Consider the following 19,004-nt stretch of genomic DNA (forward strand, 5'->3'; position numbering starts at 1 on the left):
AGTTCTTTGTTGTTATAACATAGCAAACCATATTGAACCAACAAATGTTGTTTCCAACCAAGAGGCAAGAGATTTCCAGCATCAGAAGCGAATGCGAGATTATTGAGTTGAATTTGGGATATTGAGAGAAGCTACTTGGGCTGGGATAAGTATTCTGTGAAATTGGGGTTGATGTCTCTATGATGATGAAGTTATTCAGTGTGAATCGTACTGTTGTCGTCGCCAATATTCTGACAGTATCATTCCTATTTGGTTACATGGTGGCCCGACAATATTGTTCCTATTGGGTCAGATCTGAGCCGCCACCTCTATTATGCAGTAGAGGAGCCCCATCCGTTGGATTGAGGGTCATGGGAAACTTGCAGAGACAATTGAAGTGGAAATATAGAATTGAGACTCGGAAGATGTAAACAAGCCATTCATATCAATGTTCCAAACATTTTTTTTTAATGCTGGTGTAAAAGTTCTGATTCAGGTTTACGTAACAAAGATATACAAGATAGTTAAGTAACAATTTTGGGGTATTTTGAGTTCCAGACATTGTTGGGATCAAAAGTCTATAAAGGTAATAATCACTTCAAAAGCTCAGATTGTATTATCATACGCAGTCAAAAATATTAAGAAATGGTATTGGCCAAATACTCTTGTATTTTTTGTCGAAGGCGTATTGTAGAAATGGAACCCTAAAACAATGTATAAAAATAATGAAAATCGCAAACAATAATCACACAATTGCACACAGAGATTTACATGGTTCTTCCAAATTGCTTATGTCCACAATGAGGTGATTTCTTGCTTCACTATCAATGGAGAATAGGATTGTAGTATTCATCCTCACACCTCTCTTAAAATGCTTATAAAGAAAGAACCTTCGCTACAAATATACAATGAAACCCTATACGTGAAGTTTAATGAAAAAAAAATTACATTGCCACCCCCTGAACTTAGGCCATAAATCAACGCCCTCCCGGATTCCCCGGTGTTGAATACCCATATAGCTTTAGAAAATTTTCTCAAAATGGAATTCAGCCCACTTTTGTATTCAAAGATGGAATTTAAGACATCGTACCCCCAACAAGTGTTATATATGAAATATTTTTAGGGGTGATCAAATTTTAAAACAAATGGAATCAGATAAATCATTTCATATTTAACAGTTCCCTAAGGTCGTGTTTGGTTGTTCATAAAACATGGGAAATTGCGTGAAAAAATCATTTTTTTTTACCACTATCCCATACCTTTCTAACTGTTTTGTTGTTTGATTTAAGTAAGAATGATATTTTTCCAACTACTCTCTCATTTTCCACAAAGAGATTAAAGAATCCAACTCAATTATACTTTCATTTTCGCAAACACTAAGTTCTCTTGATAAGTAATCACAACCTTAATCGTCATCTATGCTCTTTTATCAAAATAGATCTGTTGATTATACCATGTGGTGTAAAGCAGAGCCTTTTTTCTAATCAATAACAAGAAATTAAATTCCAACATCAAAGAATTTAAACCCTTGTTTGTGCATAGGCTTCTTATACTAGTTTTCGTATTCCTAGCTGGGCTTCTTGTTTCATAAGTTACTGTTATACTTTCTCAAGGTTTCTTCAAGAATTTTAAACCAAGACAAAAACTAAAAAAGAAAAATTCCACGAATAAATCACAATATACATATATACAGTCTAAACGCCTTTTGACTAAACATCAATAAATTGATTTATTGTTTATTAGAGGAAGATGTTCACAACTGATAGTAGTGGAATCAAAATGAATTCTGTGAATTGAAATGAGTCCATGCCTCCTGCAAGAAAAAAAATTAACCCAGTATACTTTGTCATTCAAAAAGTGAACTACACAAAGAACAAATCATGGGTAAGTAAGATTGGCAGTAATCATCATCTATGACTAGATAATTTGGATAGGAGGCTGCCCTGATCAGTTGGAACTAAAAAGCCAAACATCAAATCATTAAACCTCTGGAACATGGAACGCAAATAATTGCAATTTCTGAAATAGGAGTCCACCAATATAGCAATGAAGTATCTAGATATTTCCCTTGAATCTGAACAAATAAAGGGGTCAATGGATTAAATAACTCTGCATGATTTTCCTAACACCATTTATGCACATGCTGTGTGCAGGACTGAATGCATGTGATCTTCCCATTGGACCTAGAAGATGTCTTAAGGTGGTGAGGAACAGACACAGAAGGTATAGGGGTGAGGAAGCATGCTTTTCATTCACTGGCCACAATATCAGACACAGGCTTACTGAATGAAAATAGGCATCTTTCACTGTGAAGAGTTGAGCCAACCAACCTTAAAATGATTCATTTACCTGCAAAATGTCAAAGACCTTTTCAGCGATGTATTTTTGTTGGGTTGCAGCACCCTTCTGTTGTAGCTTATCTGGGTGCAGGCATAGTAATGCTTTTTGATAGGCTCTCTTCACGGAACTTCCTTCAATTATATTGACAAGGGGAACAGGCTTCCATCCACTCTCAGGCCAAAGAACCTGTATATGAAACAAGAAATAAAGGAAGCAACTTCTTAAAACATGCATTATATAATACCTGGACAGGTTTAATATATTCCACCAATGAAGTGAAACTTTCATAAGCAATTTTTGAGTTAGAGCTGTTACATACAAACATTAAATGTTCAACAATGGAGAATGTAAACCAAATCACAAAAATCAATTTCCAGATATGATGTGTAGACAGTGACACAAGTGTCTGGTGAAGACATGGACAAGGGATATCAGAGCAACCCCCAGAATCCAGAAACAGGGATACACCTGTGTATATTGAATTGATCGGTTATGTATAACATGTATTTGAAATCTCAAAAGTAGATAATCTAGGTCACTTCGAACCTTATGTATAACATGTATTTGAAATCTCAAAAGTAGAACATCTAGGTCACTTCGAACCTTACATCGGGACTTGTTGATGCTTTGATAATGGAAGAGTACCTACTGTTTTCCTGCCCCTTTGTACGTTACATAACATTGCATTATGTATGTGAATAGGTCGGTCAGTCGATAGGTAAAATTAAGGGTAAAACACACATGTATTGAGGCATATTATATTGCACATCAAGTAAAGCAAGCAATAAATATTTCTAGCAAACACCCAAGTAGGACCTTGTTGAGCTAGCTATAAGTCAAAGACGGATGGCAGTGCCCAAATGAGTGTCTAGTTGTCAACACAAGTGTCCAACACAACATGCGTGGACACGTGAGAAATTTGTCTAACAAAACATGGATTTCAAAGATCTAAAAACTAGAAAAAATTAATTTTAGACTGAATATTACTATTGAGGACACAAAATGTGAAAGGAAACTAAAAGTTTCCCATTGTATTCAAATAATGTATGGGTGGAAAATATGCAAGGAATTGGGCCTGTTATACAAAAAAGTCCTGAGAACCAAAAAGTGAACTTCTTGAATGACCATAAGCTTACAAATATTATTAACTTTCCTAATGTTAACGATACTTCAGGATGTCCAAGAAGTGTTATCATTGCATTCACATAGTGAAGGATATTCCACTAGTAATGCCAAAAGGGGTAGAGGGGATCCATATTTGTTTTTCAGGTCAATCAGAAGGTGCAGAACCCCCAGCATGCGAAGAAAGCTCCAACTCTAAACCAAGAATCAAGGGTCCTACTATAGATAAAGACCCTATTTGAGTAACGCACCCACAACCTGTAAGTGTGCTCCGCCTCCAAGCACGCTAATGCACAACAGTGCTCTACAACCAGATTGACGAAGGAAGAGTGTGGTCTGGTCTGCATGAAAACCATGCAGCCCATCTATCTCAATTTTGACCAATCACCTGGCATCTATACACTATAAGGTTGCAGGCTAGATCATGCTTACCCAGATTATAAGGGGGGAGAATGTTCTAAATCAAAGGATTCTGTTAACCCAGAGCTTGAAAATTCAACTTACTACACACTGCATTTGATTGAACTTTGCAGAAAACTTTACCATTTATGACATCACAAGTTGCCCTGATTGACCCAGACAATGAGTAGCTGACCCATGACTCCAGTCCCTTTTATGGAACAATGAATTAACACAGTATCCAAGAGGACATTATAGATAGGATGATTCTAGTTTCCATTATCCAACCAGGTCAGTTTTTGACATAAGAGGACCTAGGAGGCCTCTATCCAAAGGAGTGTGTGCCACTCCTCCATCTGTACCACTTATATTTACTCCAATTGGTTCTATGTACTGATTTCTGTTGACAGATGAACGAATATTAGGAAAAAGACAATGACTATCAACAAGGGAACAATCTGGAAACTGCTGTCGGAGATCAATTGTATATCATTATTGTGATAGTACACCAAACCTGTAAACCAACACCTACAAGAGGAAAAGGAGAAAGAAGAAGACGAAGAAGACAAAATGATGGAGGAAAGGAAAGTATAAGCTAGAAATTAGATAGATTCAGAATGGTTTCTATCATGGTCTATCCCCCTTCTCATATTATATAAGTAATCTACTGTTAGAGTCCTACCTACTAAGAGTCTAAGTCTAATTACAACCCAAGTCTAATTACAATAAAGGTAAACAACTGAAGCCAAATTACAACTCAATGTTATCCCATTATCCCATGAAACACAACACCCCCCCTCACGGTACACTTTAACAATTATAAAAGACAGTAAACTCCAAGAGCTCAAAACCAATCACCAAGTCTATGGCTTCTATGACCAAAATCACCAAGTCTATGGCTTCTATGACCTAAATCACCAAGTCTATGGCATCTATGTCCCAACACATTTTGGACAAAGGCATAGTTTGGCCCATTTTGAATCTGAGTTGTCCATGTCCAACCAAGTTCGTTCCAATTTGTATGCTTATTTATCACAGAAAGTATTATTTTGTGTATAATTATAATAAATATTTATCATAGAAAGTACTCTGTGTGTGTGTGTGTGTTTTTTTTTTCCTTTTGTGTGTAATAAATACTAAAGCATGTCTTTTTCAAGATCTTGGTTTTTGTTGAATAAGAAAACTCCAACCAACTAAAACTATTACCGGTCATATCTTAATATATCAAATTTAGCCAGACTATGAGACGTGAGGAAGTGGTGAAACTTGAGGGGCGAGAACTACCACAAAATGACTATTTTAAATATCTAGGGTCAATCATTAGCAAAGAGGGCGATATAGAAAATGATGTCTCCAACAAAATTAAAGTGGGATGGATGAAGAGGAGAAGTGCCTCGGGAGTGCTTTGTGATGAACGCATGCCTGTTAAACTCAAGGGGAAATTCCACTGGACAGTAATACGACCAGTGATGATGTATAGGGCGGAGTGTTGGGCAATCAAGAAGAGTAATTTGAATAAATTGGGTGTAGCAGAGATGAGGATGTTGAGAGGGATGTGCGGAAAGACGCGGAGAGATAGAGTAAGGAATGATTGTATTAGAAAAGAGTTAGGGGCGGCTCCAATCCAGGACAAGCTCCGCGAGAGCCGATTGAGGTGGTATGACCATGTTCATGGATGCCCCAGTAAGGAAATGTGACCAGTTTCAATTACATGGAGCTAGAAGGAGAGGCATACCTAAAATGACTATTGACGAAGTGGTAAGAAAAGATATGCAGCTGGTAGGGATCGATCCTAGTATGACCGTGGATAGAGGTAAGTGGAGGACAAGGACCCATGTAGCCGACCCCCTATAGGGCATGTTTCAAGGATGCAACTTTGACTACTACTTTAACTTCTTCTTTTTACCTCCTTTTACCTGTTTTTTTTTTTTTTTTCCTATCTTTAGAACGTCTACTTTTATGCTTACATGCATCTTAGACCTTATCGGATCCATGTAGCTGACATCAAGTTGGGATAAGGTTATGGTTGTTGTTGTTGTTGTTGTTGTTGTTGTTGTTGTTGTATCTTAATATATCAAATTTGGACAAATAATAACATCTTGACCTGGACCAAAACAAGTTCCAGTTTTGGAGAAGCTTTTCTTGTCCAATTCTGGTTTTAATCAGGGTAGACATAACCAGTCGGTTTGCCACCCCTAAAATATTGATTTAGTTAAGCCCCACTGACAACAAACGATCAAATTTGGAGCTACCTAACAAATTTTGCACGTAGAATCAGGGAGTCAATAGGTATCAAATAAACTGATAACACATTCAAACACTGAATTGGATCTGAATTTGTCTCCTAAATCCATTTCAGGTTTACCTCTTTGTGTAGTCTTTTAGTGTTAGATATTAAGTCTCCATCAGCTTATGGGTAAAGCATATTTGAGCATTTATAGAATAATTCAATAAATTCACTAGTTGAAGTGGTGTCACTTTAAATTCAGTTTCCTATTAGTCCAGAACCATTATCCTTCCAATCCAAAAACTTGAGAGTTCTGGTCTTATACTCCTCTTTTAACATGCCAAAACTAAATTTAAAACCAAGTCACCCATCTCTGGGCCAATGATCAAGCATACTTTTGGACAAGGGAAACACCTGGCAAAGTTATGGTTATCCCTCACCCATTTTTATGGGTCTTGTTCCCATTAAAAATAAAAATCTATCTAACAATAGGCATTTACCTGGTGGAAGTTGGGTATTTATTGAAGTTGGTCCAGAACCAATGGTAGTATGCCTGGACCTGGTATGCTGGCCTATCGAGAAGAGGTGAAAGCCAACTAAAATATACCATCATAACAAAGAGATATCTTGTCATCAGTTATACTACAATGTCAATATAGCATGCCAATTTCTGAAATTAAAAATATTCACTTGTTATAGTTGAGATTTGAGACTTGATTCTGATAAATAAAATACTATGAGTCTTGGCATTTTCTGGATGGCTCCATGATAGAAGAAAGAAATATTTGCCAGGTAATGTTTTCTTTCCTTTCTCTTTAGTGGCACGTCAATGCTGGGAATTCCTAAACAAGCTTTGTTACAGCTAGGAACCAATAGCATTGGTACAAGAATATTTGGGATGGAGAAATGTTAGTAGAGACAAAACTGAAATTTGCCAATAGAGATAAAAATAAAATAAAATAAAAAACTTTTGGTATAAAAAAAATACATATTGTAGAGTTGATAGCAGTGCTCGGATGTTCGCTTCCTTTCCATTTGACCACTGTCGTATTCTGGCATCTGAAATCTACAGCAAATCAAGCAATATGGTATATTAGTCATACAGGAAAAGAAGTAATGCTGCTATTGAGGGAAAAATTTAAGTTGACAGCATTACTTGGATTTCTTCATGATTCTCAACAACTTCTTGTTGTCTGTTTTGGTTAGGAGATGGTTCTTCTACCTGTTCATAAACCCAAGAACAGAAGCCTTCAGAGGACGTATAAAGGTTTGGGTTGCTCTTGGTGTGTAATACTCAGCTATGCATTCAGTAACAAGAAAACTTGCAAGTGTCAGTCTAGTTATTGATGAGGACTTCATATATAAACATACACAAATTTTTAAATTAAAATAGGAAGGTCCATAACCTTTTGTTTTCCTCTAATGACATGGCAACAGACAACTGGAACATTAATATAAGATGACAGTGAACCAGCCATCAATAAAAACCATATGATCAATCTTGAATATAAGATATACCAGGTAGCTCCCTTGAATATCTTCACGATGAAATTCCTCTACACTCCAAAGTGGTGCCTCAAAACTTGCAGGAATAGTTTCTAACCAAAAAAAAAAGGAAGGTGAGAGTGAAAAAGATGAATCAGAGAGTTTGATACCTGGAGAATCCTAATAAAGTTCAGAAAGAAAACTGAAACTAAATATCAAGAGAAGATTATATCACGTTCATGCATAGACATTCTGTTTTCTTACATTTCATTTCCACTGCCATATAATATTAATACTTAGTCCATTTGCTTGTTGCCTCAAAGGTCAACTTGTCCAAAAAACTTTTAAGAAAATAAAGCTCAGATCCTAATTTGACCATTGAAGTCAACCTAAAAGTGTAGCTCTCCAAAATCTAGCAGCTAAACCCGAGGACTAGTATGGTTATGTGCCTCTCATAGAGCAATCACACAATGCAGTTGCAAAATCAAAAACACCCACTGTGTTATACTTTCATCATCTTACTAGGTTAGTTTTAGTTAATATCTACTATATAAAGGGACTAAAATTTGACAATACAATATCCATTTATATGAAAACTCCAAAAGTCATTGGACATCATTCAAAGTTCAATAACACTTTCACTCCACCAGACAGTTTGACTAAGCTATACTTCTAACCTAGTGGAAAATAAAAAGAACTAACCAGAGCGTGATGCTGAGTTATCAGTCCTTCCAGAGAAAATATCCTTAGATTTATAGGTGGTGTTAACAAAATGTGATTTCTCTGGTTGTTTTAGAGTTCTATCCACCTGAGAAAAATATCAGTAAGCATCCAAAACGATCAAATCCATCTAGAAGCAATAAAGTTACATTAATTCAGAAAATCTTACTGTGCAAATATAAACTAGTTTTAGCCAGTCAAACCAAATAATTCTATGCTGCATACCATGGCATGGCCATTTGTCGATGTTTTGTTGCTTTTCACATTGGTCATGTTCTCTTTCCCATCTGCCTTGCTTGCACAAATGCGTGCTCCATCATCTGCTTTACTTGCACCCTTCTCTTTCCCTCCAGAGCTATGACCTTGTGTGACGACATTAGTCATGTGTTTTGGAGGAGCTTCTTGATTGAAAATTTTGACAAATTCTTTGACCTTTCCCTTGACTTTGTTTCCTCCAACTTTGTCTCTTGAGTTTTCTCGTGTACCTTGCAAGCCACTGTTAGCTGCAAGATCAAACATGTTTCTATTATCTTGTTTCTCAAACCTTCTATCACCGCCAATATTTCCAGATGATACATCAACAGTCTTAACTGTGCCTTCTTTGTCTTCTTTCCCTTCAGCCTGTCTAACCATCCCGTCCTTCTCTGCATAGAATAAAATGGACGCAGTGATAAATATGGCTCACAATATCCCTAGGGATACACTAATTTGACCTGGTTGTTAGAGGGATTACCTTGTCCATCATAAATGTTGTGGAACAGGGAATGCAAAGATTTTGGTTCAGATTTGCCTTTTTCTTGCATGGAGATATGTGCCTCTCTTTTTATGCCTCCATGTAAGCCTTTGTCAGGTGAAGAACCAGACACACCCGTAAAATGATTAGTTTCTTTTCCTTCTTTCTGCATGGTGAAGCTATGAGGGACTTCTGTGTTAATACTTTGAAACAGATCTCTGTCAGGTTTGGGATATGCTGCTTTCTCGGTAGATCTAACTGAATCTGTTCTATCTTTGGTCACTGTATTGAGAACTGAAATGCTGCCTTGCTTTCCATATTCCATGTGAAATGAGCTGTTCACTGACGAGATTCTATCATTTAGAGATGGAAATTCAACAGATAATTCACTTTCTACTATCTCACTTTTGCTCTTTTCCCTTGAGCTTGAGCTACTCGAGTCATTACCCCTATCTTTTGAGCTTGATCTATTTCCTCCCTTAAAAGGCATGACTAGTGGCACTCCTTTGCTTGCCCATTTATATATAGAGAAGTGAAATTGTTCCTCGTGCATTTCTGGACTACTAGTTTCTTTTTTCAAGTGTCCTCTTCTGTCTTTGTTACCAAACCTAGAGGCTTTTGATGACTCCTCATTGTAAAGAGAGAACTCATGTGATAAGGGACTTTGACGATAAGAGAGCCGAGCATCGTTTTTCAAGTCATCTTGTCCATGGATCACTTGGTTTGAAGCTCTAGAGATGAAAGCTTCTGGCAAAGATGGAAAACCAGCATTTGAAGCACCGTCCTTGTTTCTGTATGAATTACCACTAGTAGAAGTATTGTACTCCAGAAAGTCCATCCCTTTGGCCAACTTTGGAGGAAGGCTGAAATTGTACAACAAGTTGAAGTTAAAGAAAATAACAAAGATCAAGCATAACCGCAAAGTTCATGGCGAACATATGTAGGTAGGCAGACAGATTGATCTTCTGTCTGTGTGTTTATAACTGTATATGTGTGCTCATACGAGAAAGGAAAATAGTAGGTAAAAAAAGTACTAATCAGCAGAGTTTTCAAACATCTGGGACTTTCAAGTCCCCCAGTATAGACATTCCCAACCCCTAATATTTTGGAACCAAAAGGTCCTCCATATTAGATTCCTAGTCCATGTCATCATATTACTCTACCCTGGAGTATCAAATGAAACCCCTCCCTGCTACTCTAATTAAGAACTCTAGATGGTAAAACAGGTCATGGCAGTTGATCCCATGATGGATGTGTTTACCAATGAGTGAGAAAGAGAGAAAGAGAGATATTCTATGGAAAGGGTAAAACTTGAATCAATCATAGAATGCAAAAATGAAGATTGGTATAATAAGAAAATCGAGTTCACATGATGTACTGACACAATATGATGACATGGCAATTGAAATTATGAAAAGCATAAAATATGCAAATAAATGAGTTCACTTGAGGAGCCACTGTAGAACCTAATGATGGCATGGAAATGGAAATTTAAGGTGGAGGACCTTGTAGTCCCAAAGTACTGGTATATTTGGGAATCTGTAACACAAAATTGATTGGGGGACTCGAAAGTCCCAAAAGTTTGAGAACCTTATCTATTGGTGGTTTGAAGAAAGTAGTAGATCAGAAAATACTAATGCATATTCATCAATATACAGCTTCTAAATGTGGAAGATTAAAATATTTTTGTTTAAATTTGAGACAAAAAGAATAAGATGAATATCAAAAACCTGAGCTGTGTAGGGAGTGATGAAGGGCCCAAAGTTTCGAGTTTGGATGCCAATGGGCGGACAGGGCTTTGTATCCTAGAAGCTGGCGTTGAAGAGAAAGAATCCCAATCAGGCTTTCTAGAAGTTGAGCTTGAAGACTCGTCACCTCGAAAAATATCATTGAAGAAATCATGGCTCGGGTATCTCCTCCGGACCAGACCTTCCTCACCAAAAACCGGCTTCTCGCTCAGAAAAGACCATGAACTGCAAGAGGCAAGTGCTTCTTCTCCTTCTCCTCTTTCTTCTCCATACGCATAGGAATCCAGAGTATCACCATCACTGCGCCGAAATTCATGGACTGAAGAACGCCTTGGAGGGCCACCAAATACGTCACTGAAATCCACATCGGAGTTTCTGGATGGAGTCTTTGGTGAAGAACTGGGATTCCCAACTGATCTCCATTGACTACCGTACTCCAATCCCACCAGAATATGATCTTTATAAGAGAATCTCTCCATATTAATCAACAAAATAGCCACTGTGACCAAAAGAAGTAATCTGAGCAACAAAAATGTTGCAATCAAATTGCATCAAATGATCTAAACATTGTAGAAACGTCATTAACTAAACCATCAACAAACAACCACGTCTAATCGGTAGGAAAATTTTGAAAATTAATACTGGCGGGAAATGGAGTTCACCCTATACCCAAAATTTCATTTCAATCTCATCTCATTTTGCAGACCCTGCACCATTAATGATTGTTCAAACCCTGAAAATAGTAACAGCTAGCCACAATCTGAAGTGTATATACTGGAAATGTGAGTAAAGAATGAATTTAAATAAAAATTAATATAAAAAAAGGGTATATTCTGGTTTGGATTGTCTTCTACAGATGAAGACTGTACAAGGGAACAGCAGACAGGGAAACCAACTGTGGCTGGAACAAACAGAACCGCTTCAAAGCAATTATATTGAATCCGAAGCTCAGAACTGAAATGAGAAACATAGTTAAGATGAAATGTTTAAGGAAGAATTCAGGAGTGGCAGAGAGACTTGAATTGAATGATTCGATCCCAATCTCTTTCCTTCCAAACTCTTTATCGGATAATTATTGCAGAAGAAGACGGAAGAAGTGGGGTTAGGGTTTTGCAAAACCACAAAGTTGGATTGTGGAATTGAGAAAAAAAGGTGTAGATAAGAAGACACTTCCGTCTGAGACTGTGAGGATGAAAATTGGCGCGGCCGCGAAGAGAAGGCAATGACGAGATTTGACATTTTCCATAATCCCCGTTTTGTCCCCCATTGGCAGTTTGGCGGTTTGGCAGTTGGCGCCCTTTCCCCACAAATATTTTCACGGGTTCGGACTTCGGAGCAGTGTGGGCCAAGTGGAATGTCAAAATGATGGGTCCCGTGCCTATTTCGGTTGGTTCAATTTTGAATCAAAGCAAGCCCACCACGGTTTGAGGAATCGGCCTGAATTTATTGAATCATATTAGTATCGGTCCTGCTCAATCTTAATCCTTGATCGATATCATATCAATCAAAAGGTAAAACAGATAAAAAAATATTTTTTACATTATTTTTATTTAATCTAAATCAATCTAGATAAATATTAGATTGATACGAGCTTAATCGATTCCAACCTTGATTCCGTGTTCTTAAACCATGGCCCGACCCAGTTGCCACATCCTAAGTGCCTCATAACTTTTGCGAGCCATTAGGGCGTGGAATTGCAGATCATTGATAAATGCTTCCAAATCTAATGAGAAAAATATGTTCCACCTATTCTAGTGACTTGTCCCGTTACTCCCTCTCTCTCTCTCTCTCTCTCTCAACACATTTTCAAGTAATTCCCTATTCACGGTTGATTAGAAGAGGGTGGGTGGTTGGCCAAGTTGGAAGCGAATGAACAAAAGTTGTTGGAGGATTGCGTTGGCAACCAACCTCTCAAGCTGAAGTGCCACAGCCACCTTTCACAGCTATGGTTAGTTTGCATGGTAGGCTATATTCTATATGAGGGAAAAATATTTCAGCCAAATGTGTTAGAAGTCCTTTGATAAGATTTTTTATTTCCCTCTTTTTTACCCTAAGCACATGGTCTTATGTGAATTATACCATTTCTTAAAGCGTCATTGGTGTTCTCTGGGAGATTCCCATTATGGGAACCTTCCCAATCTATTTGGTTTATTGATTAATTTAATTTTGTCAAGTAAAACGGATCTTTATTAGTAATATTGTTGGCTTAGTAGTATGGATTGTTAGTTCATTATGTTATCATGTGAGAGAGACATATTGGAATCTACATAAAAAAGGGGCAATGTTTCATTTTTTCATATTTCAACTAGAATTGAATTTTGAAAAATAAAATTTCAAAAAAAAATAGAGGGAGATAATATTGGCAGAATTACCCTTTGGCTCCCTAACTAGAGCAGGTTTTTTTTATTTTTTATTTTTTTAAGGAAACCTAAATTCCATTAAAAAAAAAAGGGGGGGGGGGGATCAGTGTAACCTAGTGTATGGCCTATTGTGAAATATAGTTGCAATATCAAATTAGTTACATGTAATTTAGATTAAAGTATTGCTAGTCTATTATGAACATAAGATACACGTATTTGTTGTTTGAACCAACCAAATCATTTATTTTTTTTTTAATATATATGAAGCATTTGATTTTTGTTCAACCGAAGAAAAGAAAAGCATTTGATTAAAACACTTAAAAAAGATGAATACTTCTCATTCTTCTCACAACCATCTAGAAAGAGTGTTTGTACCTTACCTCAATTTAGTCCTTGCTCATTTTCGTGTATGTCACAACCATTTAGAAAGGATGTTAGGACCTTACCTCAATTTAGCTCTTATTCATTTTCATAGAGGCCATGTTTGATTGTAAGTGAAGTAAGTGATATTCTATGGGAAAAAAAAAGGGGGAAATTTACCGTGCCACCCCTTGGAGAATGACGCAATAATAAGACCACCCCTTTTGTTTCACCAAATTATTCTTAGACCCCCTACCGTTAGTCAATGTTAAGTGTGGAGTTAAAATGATCATTATACCATTACCATTAAAAAACTATTGTTTTAACCATTATACCAAAAAACCTATTGATTCAATTTTTAACCCATTATACTTACGTTCACTGAGATACGATGAACTTCCCCATCTCTGATAAAGGACTGAGAAAGGCGTTCGTTCATCACCGGTGAGGTATCTCTCTCTTTCTCTCACTCTTATTCTCTATATGGATTTATAGTAACCGGCGAGATTCCAAACTTTAGGAAAAAAATTCATCAAGCAAGATCTAGGCACCGGACAAAACGTCCCCTTCTGTTTCTCCAGAGACTTCACGCCGTCCGACTGAAGAACAATCTTCTCTACTTCTTCTTTTGGGTATACCGTCTGAAAATTCCATCAAATCATATAAACATTTAAGAAATAATTCTAGATTGGATAGAATTGAAGATTCAAGCAATTGGTACAGTTGAATTTTTGAACTTACTTCTAGTTTTTTTAGTTCAAAGTACGCCCTCCAACAGCTGTAAGATGCGTCTCCCTCTAGCGTTGAACAAGAATCTGAATAGGTGAAGGGGGAAAAGTGTAAAAGAATTAAGCAACCATAGAAAATCCATGTCGAACTCGAAGTCCAAAATTAAGAACTCCCCCTAGTGTTCTACCTTATGACACAAAATATCAGAGAGAGAGAGAGAGAGAGAGAGAGAGAGAGAGAGAGAGATAAAACAGGGCAAATACACAAGCTATGAAATCACATGTCATAACCGATATTAGATCTCAAAACTAAACACTCGAATTCCAAAATTAAGCTTCTCCTGTTGCTGCTAAAGCAAAAGAAAAAGAACAGATTGATGAATAGAAATAGCAGTAGTGGAGAGAACAATTCTAGTCAAGGGGTCCTTTTCGTAACAATCCATTTCCACAAACATAACTCGTTTCATATTAATTTCATGAAACATGACAAAAATTAAACAAACCATTTGAAGAATCAAAGAAAATCAGAGATTAATTGGAAAGATAAAACCAATAAAACCTATGGAAAAGGTCTAATAATTTATGGGGAGTCTTTGTTACATTTTAGCTCTCTCTTCTTCTTCTAGCTCTTCCTTTGATTTCGGCAATCCATCAGGCACCGGACAAGGCGTCCCTTTTTGTTTCTTCATATTTGATTTGGGTAAAGAAATATTAACCTATGGTAAGGGTATTTTTGGTACTTCCTATTTCATAAGGGTATTTTGGTATTTAAAATAAAATATAGTTGCTGACATCAGTAATTATAGTATATTCCTTAACAGTGACTGAAGGTAGGGGTGATGTGGTAAAAATTGACCGGATGATCTTCCCTGCAGTTCCTGGTGCTTTGGTCGACTTGCACAGAAGGGATGACAGGGAAGAGCCGGGCTAACCCGATGGGGGACTCTCTGATGCCTAAGTCAGATCTTTCCACAACATATGCTCAAGAGAGCTTTGTCAATAAGAGAAGTGAGTGATTGATCCCCTATGATGGAGGCTTACCTTGGTATTTATAGGCTGCTAATGGAGGGAGAGTGGGAGGCGATTATAAAGAGTCTTGTTCAGGCATAGAGTCTTTGAGGGGAGTGGCTCTGTGATTTTGAAAATATCCCGGGTTCCAAGGAATATTCTGGGAATATTCTTCATTGATCTCGGAGGTGCAAGTCATGAGAGGGGTGGACGCCTCTGATGACGTGTAGTGGATAGAGTCCTACCCTCGTGATTAGGGATTACGTTCCTTAAATGTAGGAGTGGATGAGAGCATGTTTCTGGGTGCCTTGACTATGCTGAGCTGAGGTGGTAGCATGGCTTGATGGAGGGCTGAGGTGGTAACACGGCGTGATGAAGGGCCAAGGTGGCAACACGGCCTGATGGAGGGCCGAGGTGGCAGCACGGCCTGATGGAGGGCCAAGGTGGCAACACGGCCTGATGGAGGGCCGAGGTGGCAGCACGGCCTGATGGAGGGCCGAGGTGGCAGCACGGCCTGATGGAGGACCGAGGTGGTAGCACGACCTAATGGTGGGCCGAGGTGCAGCATTGTTCAGGACCGATCCTTGCCCGTGCCGTGGTTAGGAAGAATACCCTCATCACCAGCCCCCTGCTCTAGCAGTTCAGCTCGGACGGCTAGAGTATTAAATTCCGCTGATATTTTTTATCGTGCACCGTCCACTCGACGTGAAATGCGCTGGTTAAGCCACGTGTCTTGGAGTCGTAACCTCACCTCGGGCAGGCGAAGAGACAGCTCCTATCCGCCGTTGATTTCGACAAGATCTAGTCGTTCATTCTCTACCGCCTTCTTCTATAAATAGTGTACATCTTTTCTGGAAGTTTTATCGTTCGATCTTGTGATAAGTCAACTCGGCTCGCTCCTATTTTCAATGCAGACTATCAAAGAGTTTCAGAGCAGCACGGTGTAGTGAACAACGCTACTTCTCACTCGTCCTTCCAAGTTCGTCCTGCAACAAGTAAATACGATTATGGTTGTGACTCGTCGGTCCACTGCTCAGCCTTCCATATACCCTAACACTAGCCCTGAAAATCCCAACATGGCGTCCGTGTGTGATCCAGACTCACCCAATCATACCCCCTCAACTACCATGAGGCCTGGGGAAAATCACCTTGAGTGCCCCATTCCTGATCCTTCGTCCTCTAGTGATGGCACTTCCAGTAGTCAGGGCTCTGACGATAGCTCCGACTCTGACAGTAGCTCAGGCTCTGAGTCTATGGAGGTGGTCTCGCTAGAGACCATCCCTAGCAGGGCTGGGGCTGGCTCGACTGCCTCGGCTCAGCCCCCCAGTGCTGCGACAGTAGGTACTCCGGGTGCGGGACCCTCAGGTGCCAAAGTCCTTGAGGTCGGCCAGGCAGAATCCGAGGGGGAAGGCTCTGCCTCCTCCTCTGGAGAGAAGATGACCTCGGTGAATATCCCAAGCATCTTGACACCCAAGGTGCTCAACCTGATCTGGAGCCTATACGGCATCCCAGACGAGAACGAACGTGTGGATGCCACTAGGGACGAGGTTGCCCTTTACGATATGGCCTTCCAGAGTGGCCTAAGGATTCCTATGCCTGAGCTGGTCAGCTCGGTCCTGGAACACTGGTGCCTCGCTCCCAGCCAGCTGATACCTAACTCATGGCGAACTATTCTTAGCTTTGAGGTGTTTGTCTCGAAGCTGGGTCGGACCATAACGCTGGATCTGTTCAGGAAGATGTTCTTGGTGAAGAGGCACACCTCAGGGTGATACTACTTCACCAAGAGGGAGAGGGACGGTCCTTACAGTGACCTGAAGATGTTCCTCAACATGCCCTCCTCAGTGAAGAAGTGGAAGGAGAGGTACTTCTACATGGCGATGGAGGGGAACCCCTTCAAGAGCAGCTGGGTCAAGCCCACCCTATCCGTGCTGAACCGAGCACCCAAGCTCTCCCTAGCTGACCTCCAAACATATCAAATGTGTTTGGGTGGGGAGGCTGTGGATGTTCGCATGCTGGAGGATGAAGACTTCCTCCGGGAGTTTAAGCAGAGTGAAGTCCCTGGTGAGGGTCCGATCGAGTCCGGTTATTATGGTTCAACTCAGTCTTTTGATGTTTTAGTCTGTTCCCAGTATTAATAAAGTTCAATTCTTTCTCGTCTTGCAGTGGTTAATGTGAAGGTAGACAATAAGGCCCTAGCCACGGCGGCAGTGGAGGAGAGGAAAAAAAATGCAGCCGAGCAGGCTGCCAAGAAGGCCGTTGACAAGGGCAAGGCCGTGGCTAGCCCCAACCCGAACGTGAAGGTCACCCCTCCAGCTGGTGCTGGCAACAAGTCCTCGCCCCTTATTATTGGGGGCAAGCAAGGAAAGGAGATGCCCCCTCTTGTACAATATTCAGCTCGGCATAGGGCTCCGGGCTCTGTGAAGGCGAAGGAACTAGCTAGCGCAGTAGAGAAGGCGCCAGGGTAGACTGGCACACCTGACCGAGCTGGGGTAGGATCCGACGGACAAAAAAGGAGGCGCTCGCCAGTTGATGAGGGGTAGCACGGAACCCTCCAAAGGTGGCTAGAACGGGGAAGCAACCCGTAGACCCCTGGGTGGAACTGCTGGAGAACGGCATCATTCTGGACCCCTATGCAGCTCGGACTTGGTGCCAACATAGCCATCCTAAGAAGGATGTTATCTACGTGAGGAAGCTGCCTGATGTTGATTTCACAGAGCAGGTCTACGCCCGGATGGGGGACGTAAGTATTTCCCACCTCTTACCCTTTGTATTTATTTGAGTTCCTAGTATTCATGGCTTCGTTAGATAAATGCAGGCTTTCGCTCATGCGGTGGAGGCCGCCAGTCGGTTTGAAAACATGGCCGTTGCCTGCGAGAAGTTGGATGACAAGGTAAAGCACCTGCGGGGGGAGCTTCATATGGCCACGGCCCAGTTGGAGAATGAGAAGAGAAAGGCCCGATCTGAGGAGTAGAGGGTGAAAGACCATAAGGAGAGGGCTGGCGAGCTAGAGCGCGAGGTGGCTCAGCAACTCAGGATCAACAGTGGCCTTGTCAAAGAGAAAGACACACTCCAGAGCGAGCTGGCCGAAGCTCAGGAGGCCAGCAAAAAGAAAGAAGATGAACACTCAGCTCAGATTTCTGAGCTGGAGAAGAAACATCAATCCGAGCTGGCTTCTAATGATGAGGTCGCCACTGAGAGGTGGCTGAACTCCGAAGTTGGTCAGAAATGGCTAGTTGATGCAACGTCTCCTCATTTTAGGCTGCCTCAGAAGACGCCATTCAATTCGTCCTTCGTAAGATGCCTGATTACGATTTCTCTGAGTATGAGCAGCACGCTCCTGCCCCAACTCCCTCTGTGCAGCTCATTGGTCAAGCTGAGGTCGGTGAGGAGGTGACCCAAGCTGACCCTAAAGCTACCAAGTGATACAACTCGCTCCTTCTTGATCCAGCCCCCCAACTTTTGCAGTACTAATGTTGTGCTTCTCCTTTTTGTCTTGTTTCTTTATTATTTTTTTCCTTTTTCCCATTGTGGGAGCGATGTAATCTTCTTACTTCTCTTTTGTAAAAATCCCATTTGGGAGTTGATGCAACTTTTGAGGGTTTCTTCCCTCCATTAATGGATTTTTTTTCTCATTGTGTTTCTTCAGTTCCTGTAAGGTAGTTCCATTTTTTAATTGAACTTGATTTGGTTGTGTGTGTCTTTGTATGGCGAAGCATCGTGCCTGGACCTGGACCGCAGTATAAATGTGCCTAATTCAGATTTGGGATTAAAGGTGCCGAACCGAAGCTAGTTCTT

The 19,004-nt window shown here is 40.0% G+C and overlaps 1 protein-coding gene across 4 annotated transcripts; it reads right to left on the bottom strand.

Annotated features, from left to right (window-relative positions):
- Positions 1 to 1,641: 1,641 nt before the first annotated feature.
- Positions 1,642 to 11,867, bottom strand: LOC122083397 (J domain-containing protein required for chloroplast accumulation response 1). 4 transcript variants are annotated; one of them, XM_042651187.1, is made up of 10 exons: positions 11,416 to 11,867; positions 10,736 to 11,272; positions 9,006 to 9,868; positions 8,498 to 8,916; positions 8,255 to 8,360; positions 7,586 to 7,665; positions 7,224 to 7,289; positions 7,056 to 7,133; positions 2,329 to 2,505; positions 1,799 to 2,053 (listed from the first exon to the last, which is right to left on the bottom strand). In XM_042651187.1, the coding sequence occupies exons 2-10, from the start codon at positions 11,230 to 11,232 to the stop codon at positions 1,952 to 1,954; spliced, it is 2,388 nt and encodes a 795-aa protein (XP_042507121.1). In that variant the 5' UTR covers positions 11,233 to 11,272; positions 11,416 to 11,867; the 3' UTR covers positions 1,799 to 1,951. The 4 variants fall into 4 exon arrangements, with proteins under 4 accessions (XP_042507123.1, XP_042507121.1, XP_042507122.1 ...); XM_042651188.1 differs by having other exon boundaries at positions 10,736 to 11,252; positions 11,345 to 11,867; XM_042651186.1 differs by having other exon boundaries at positions 10,736 to 11,252; positions 11,416 to 11,866.
- Positions 11,868 to 19,004: the final 7,137 nt, after the last annotated feature.

Source organism: Macadamia integrifolia, chromosome 7 (genome assembly GCF_013358625.1).
Source record: "Macadamia integrifolia cultivar HAES 741 chromosome 7, SCU_Mint_v3, whole genome shotgun sequence".
Lineage (NCBI taxonomy): Eukaryota > Viridiplantae > Streptophyta > Magnoliopsida > Proteales > Proteaceae > Macadamia > Macadamia integrifolia.

Excerpts from the sequence above, each read along its gene's own strand:
- LOC122083397 (XM_042651187.1), bottom strand. The coding sequence starts at position 11,232 with ATGGAGAGATTCTCTTATAAAGATCATATTCTGGTGGGATTGGAGTAC. Across the intron at positions 8,361-8,497 it reads CGACAAATGGCCATGCCATG|GTGGATAGAACTCTAAAACA; the intron begins GTATGCAGCATA and ends TATTTTTCTCAG. Across the intron at positions 7,666-8,254 it reads TAACTCAGCATCACGCTCTG|AAACTATTCCTGCAAGTTTT; the intron begins GTTAGTTCTTTT and ends TTTTTTGGTTAG.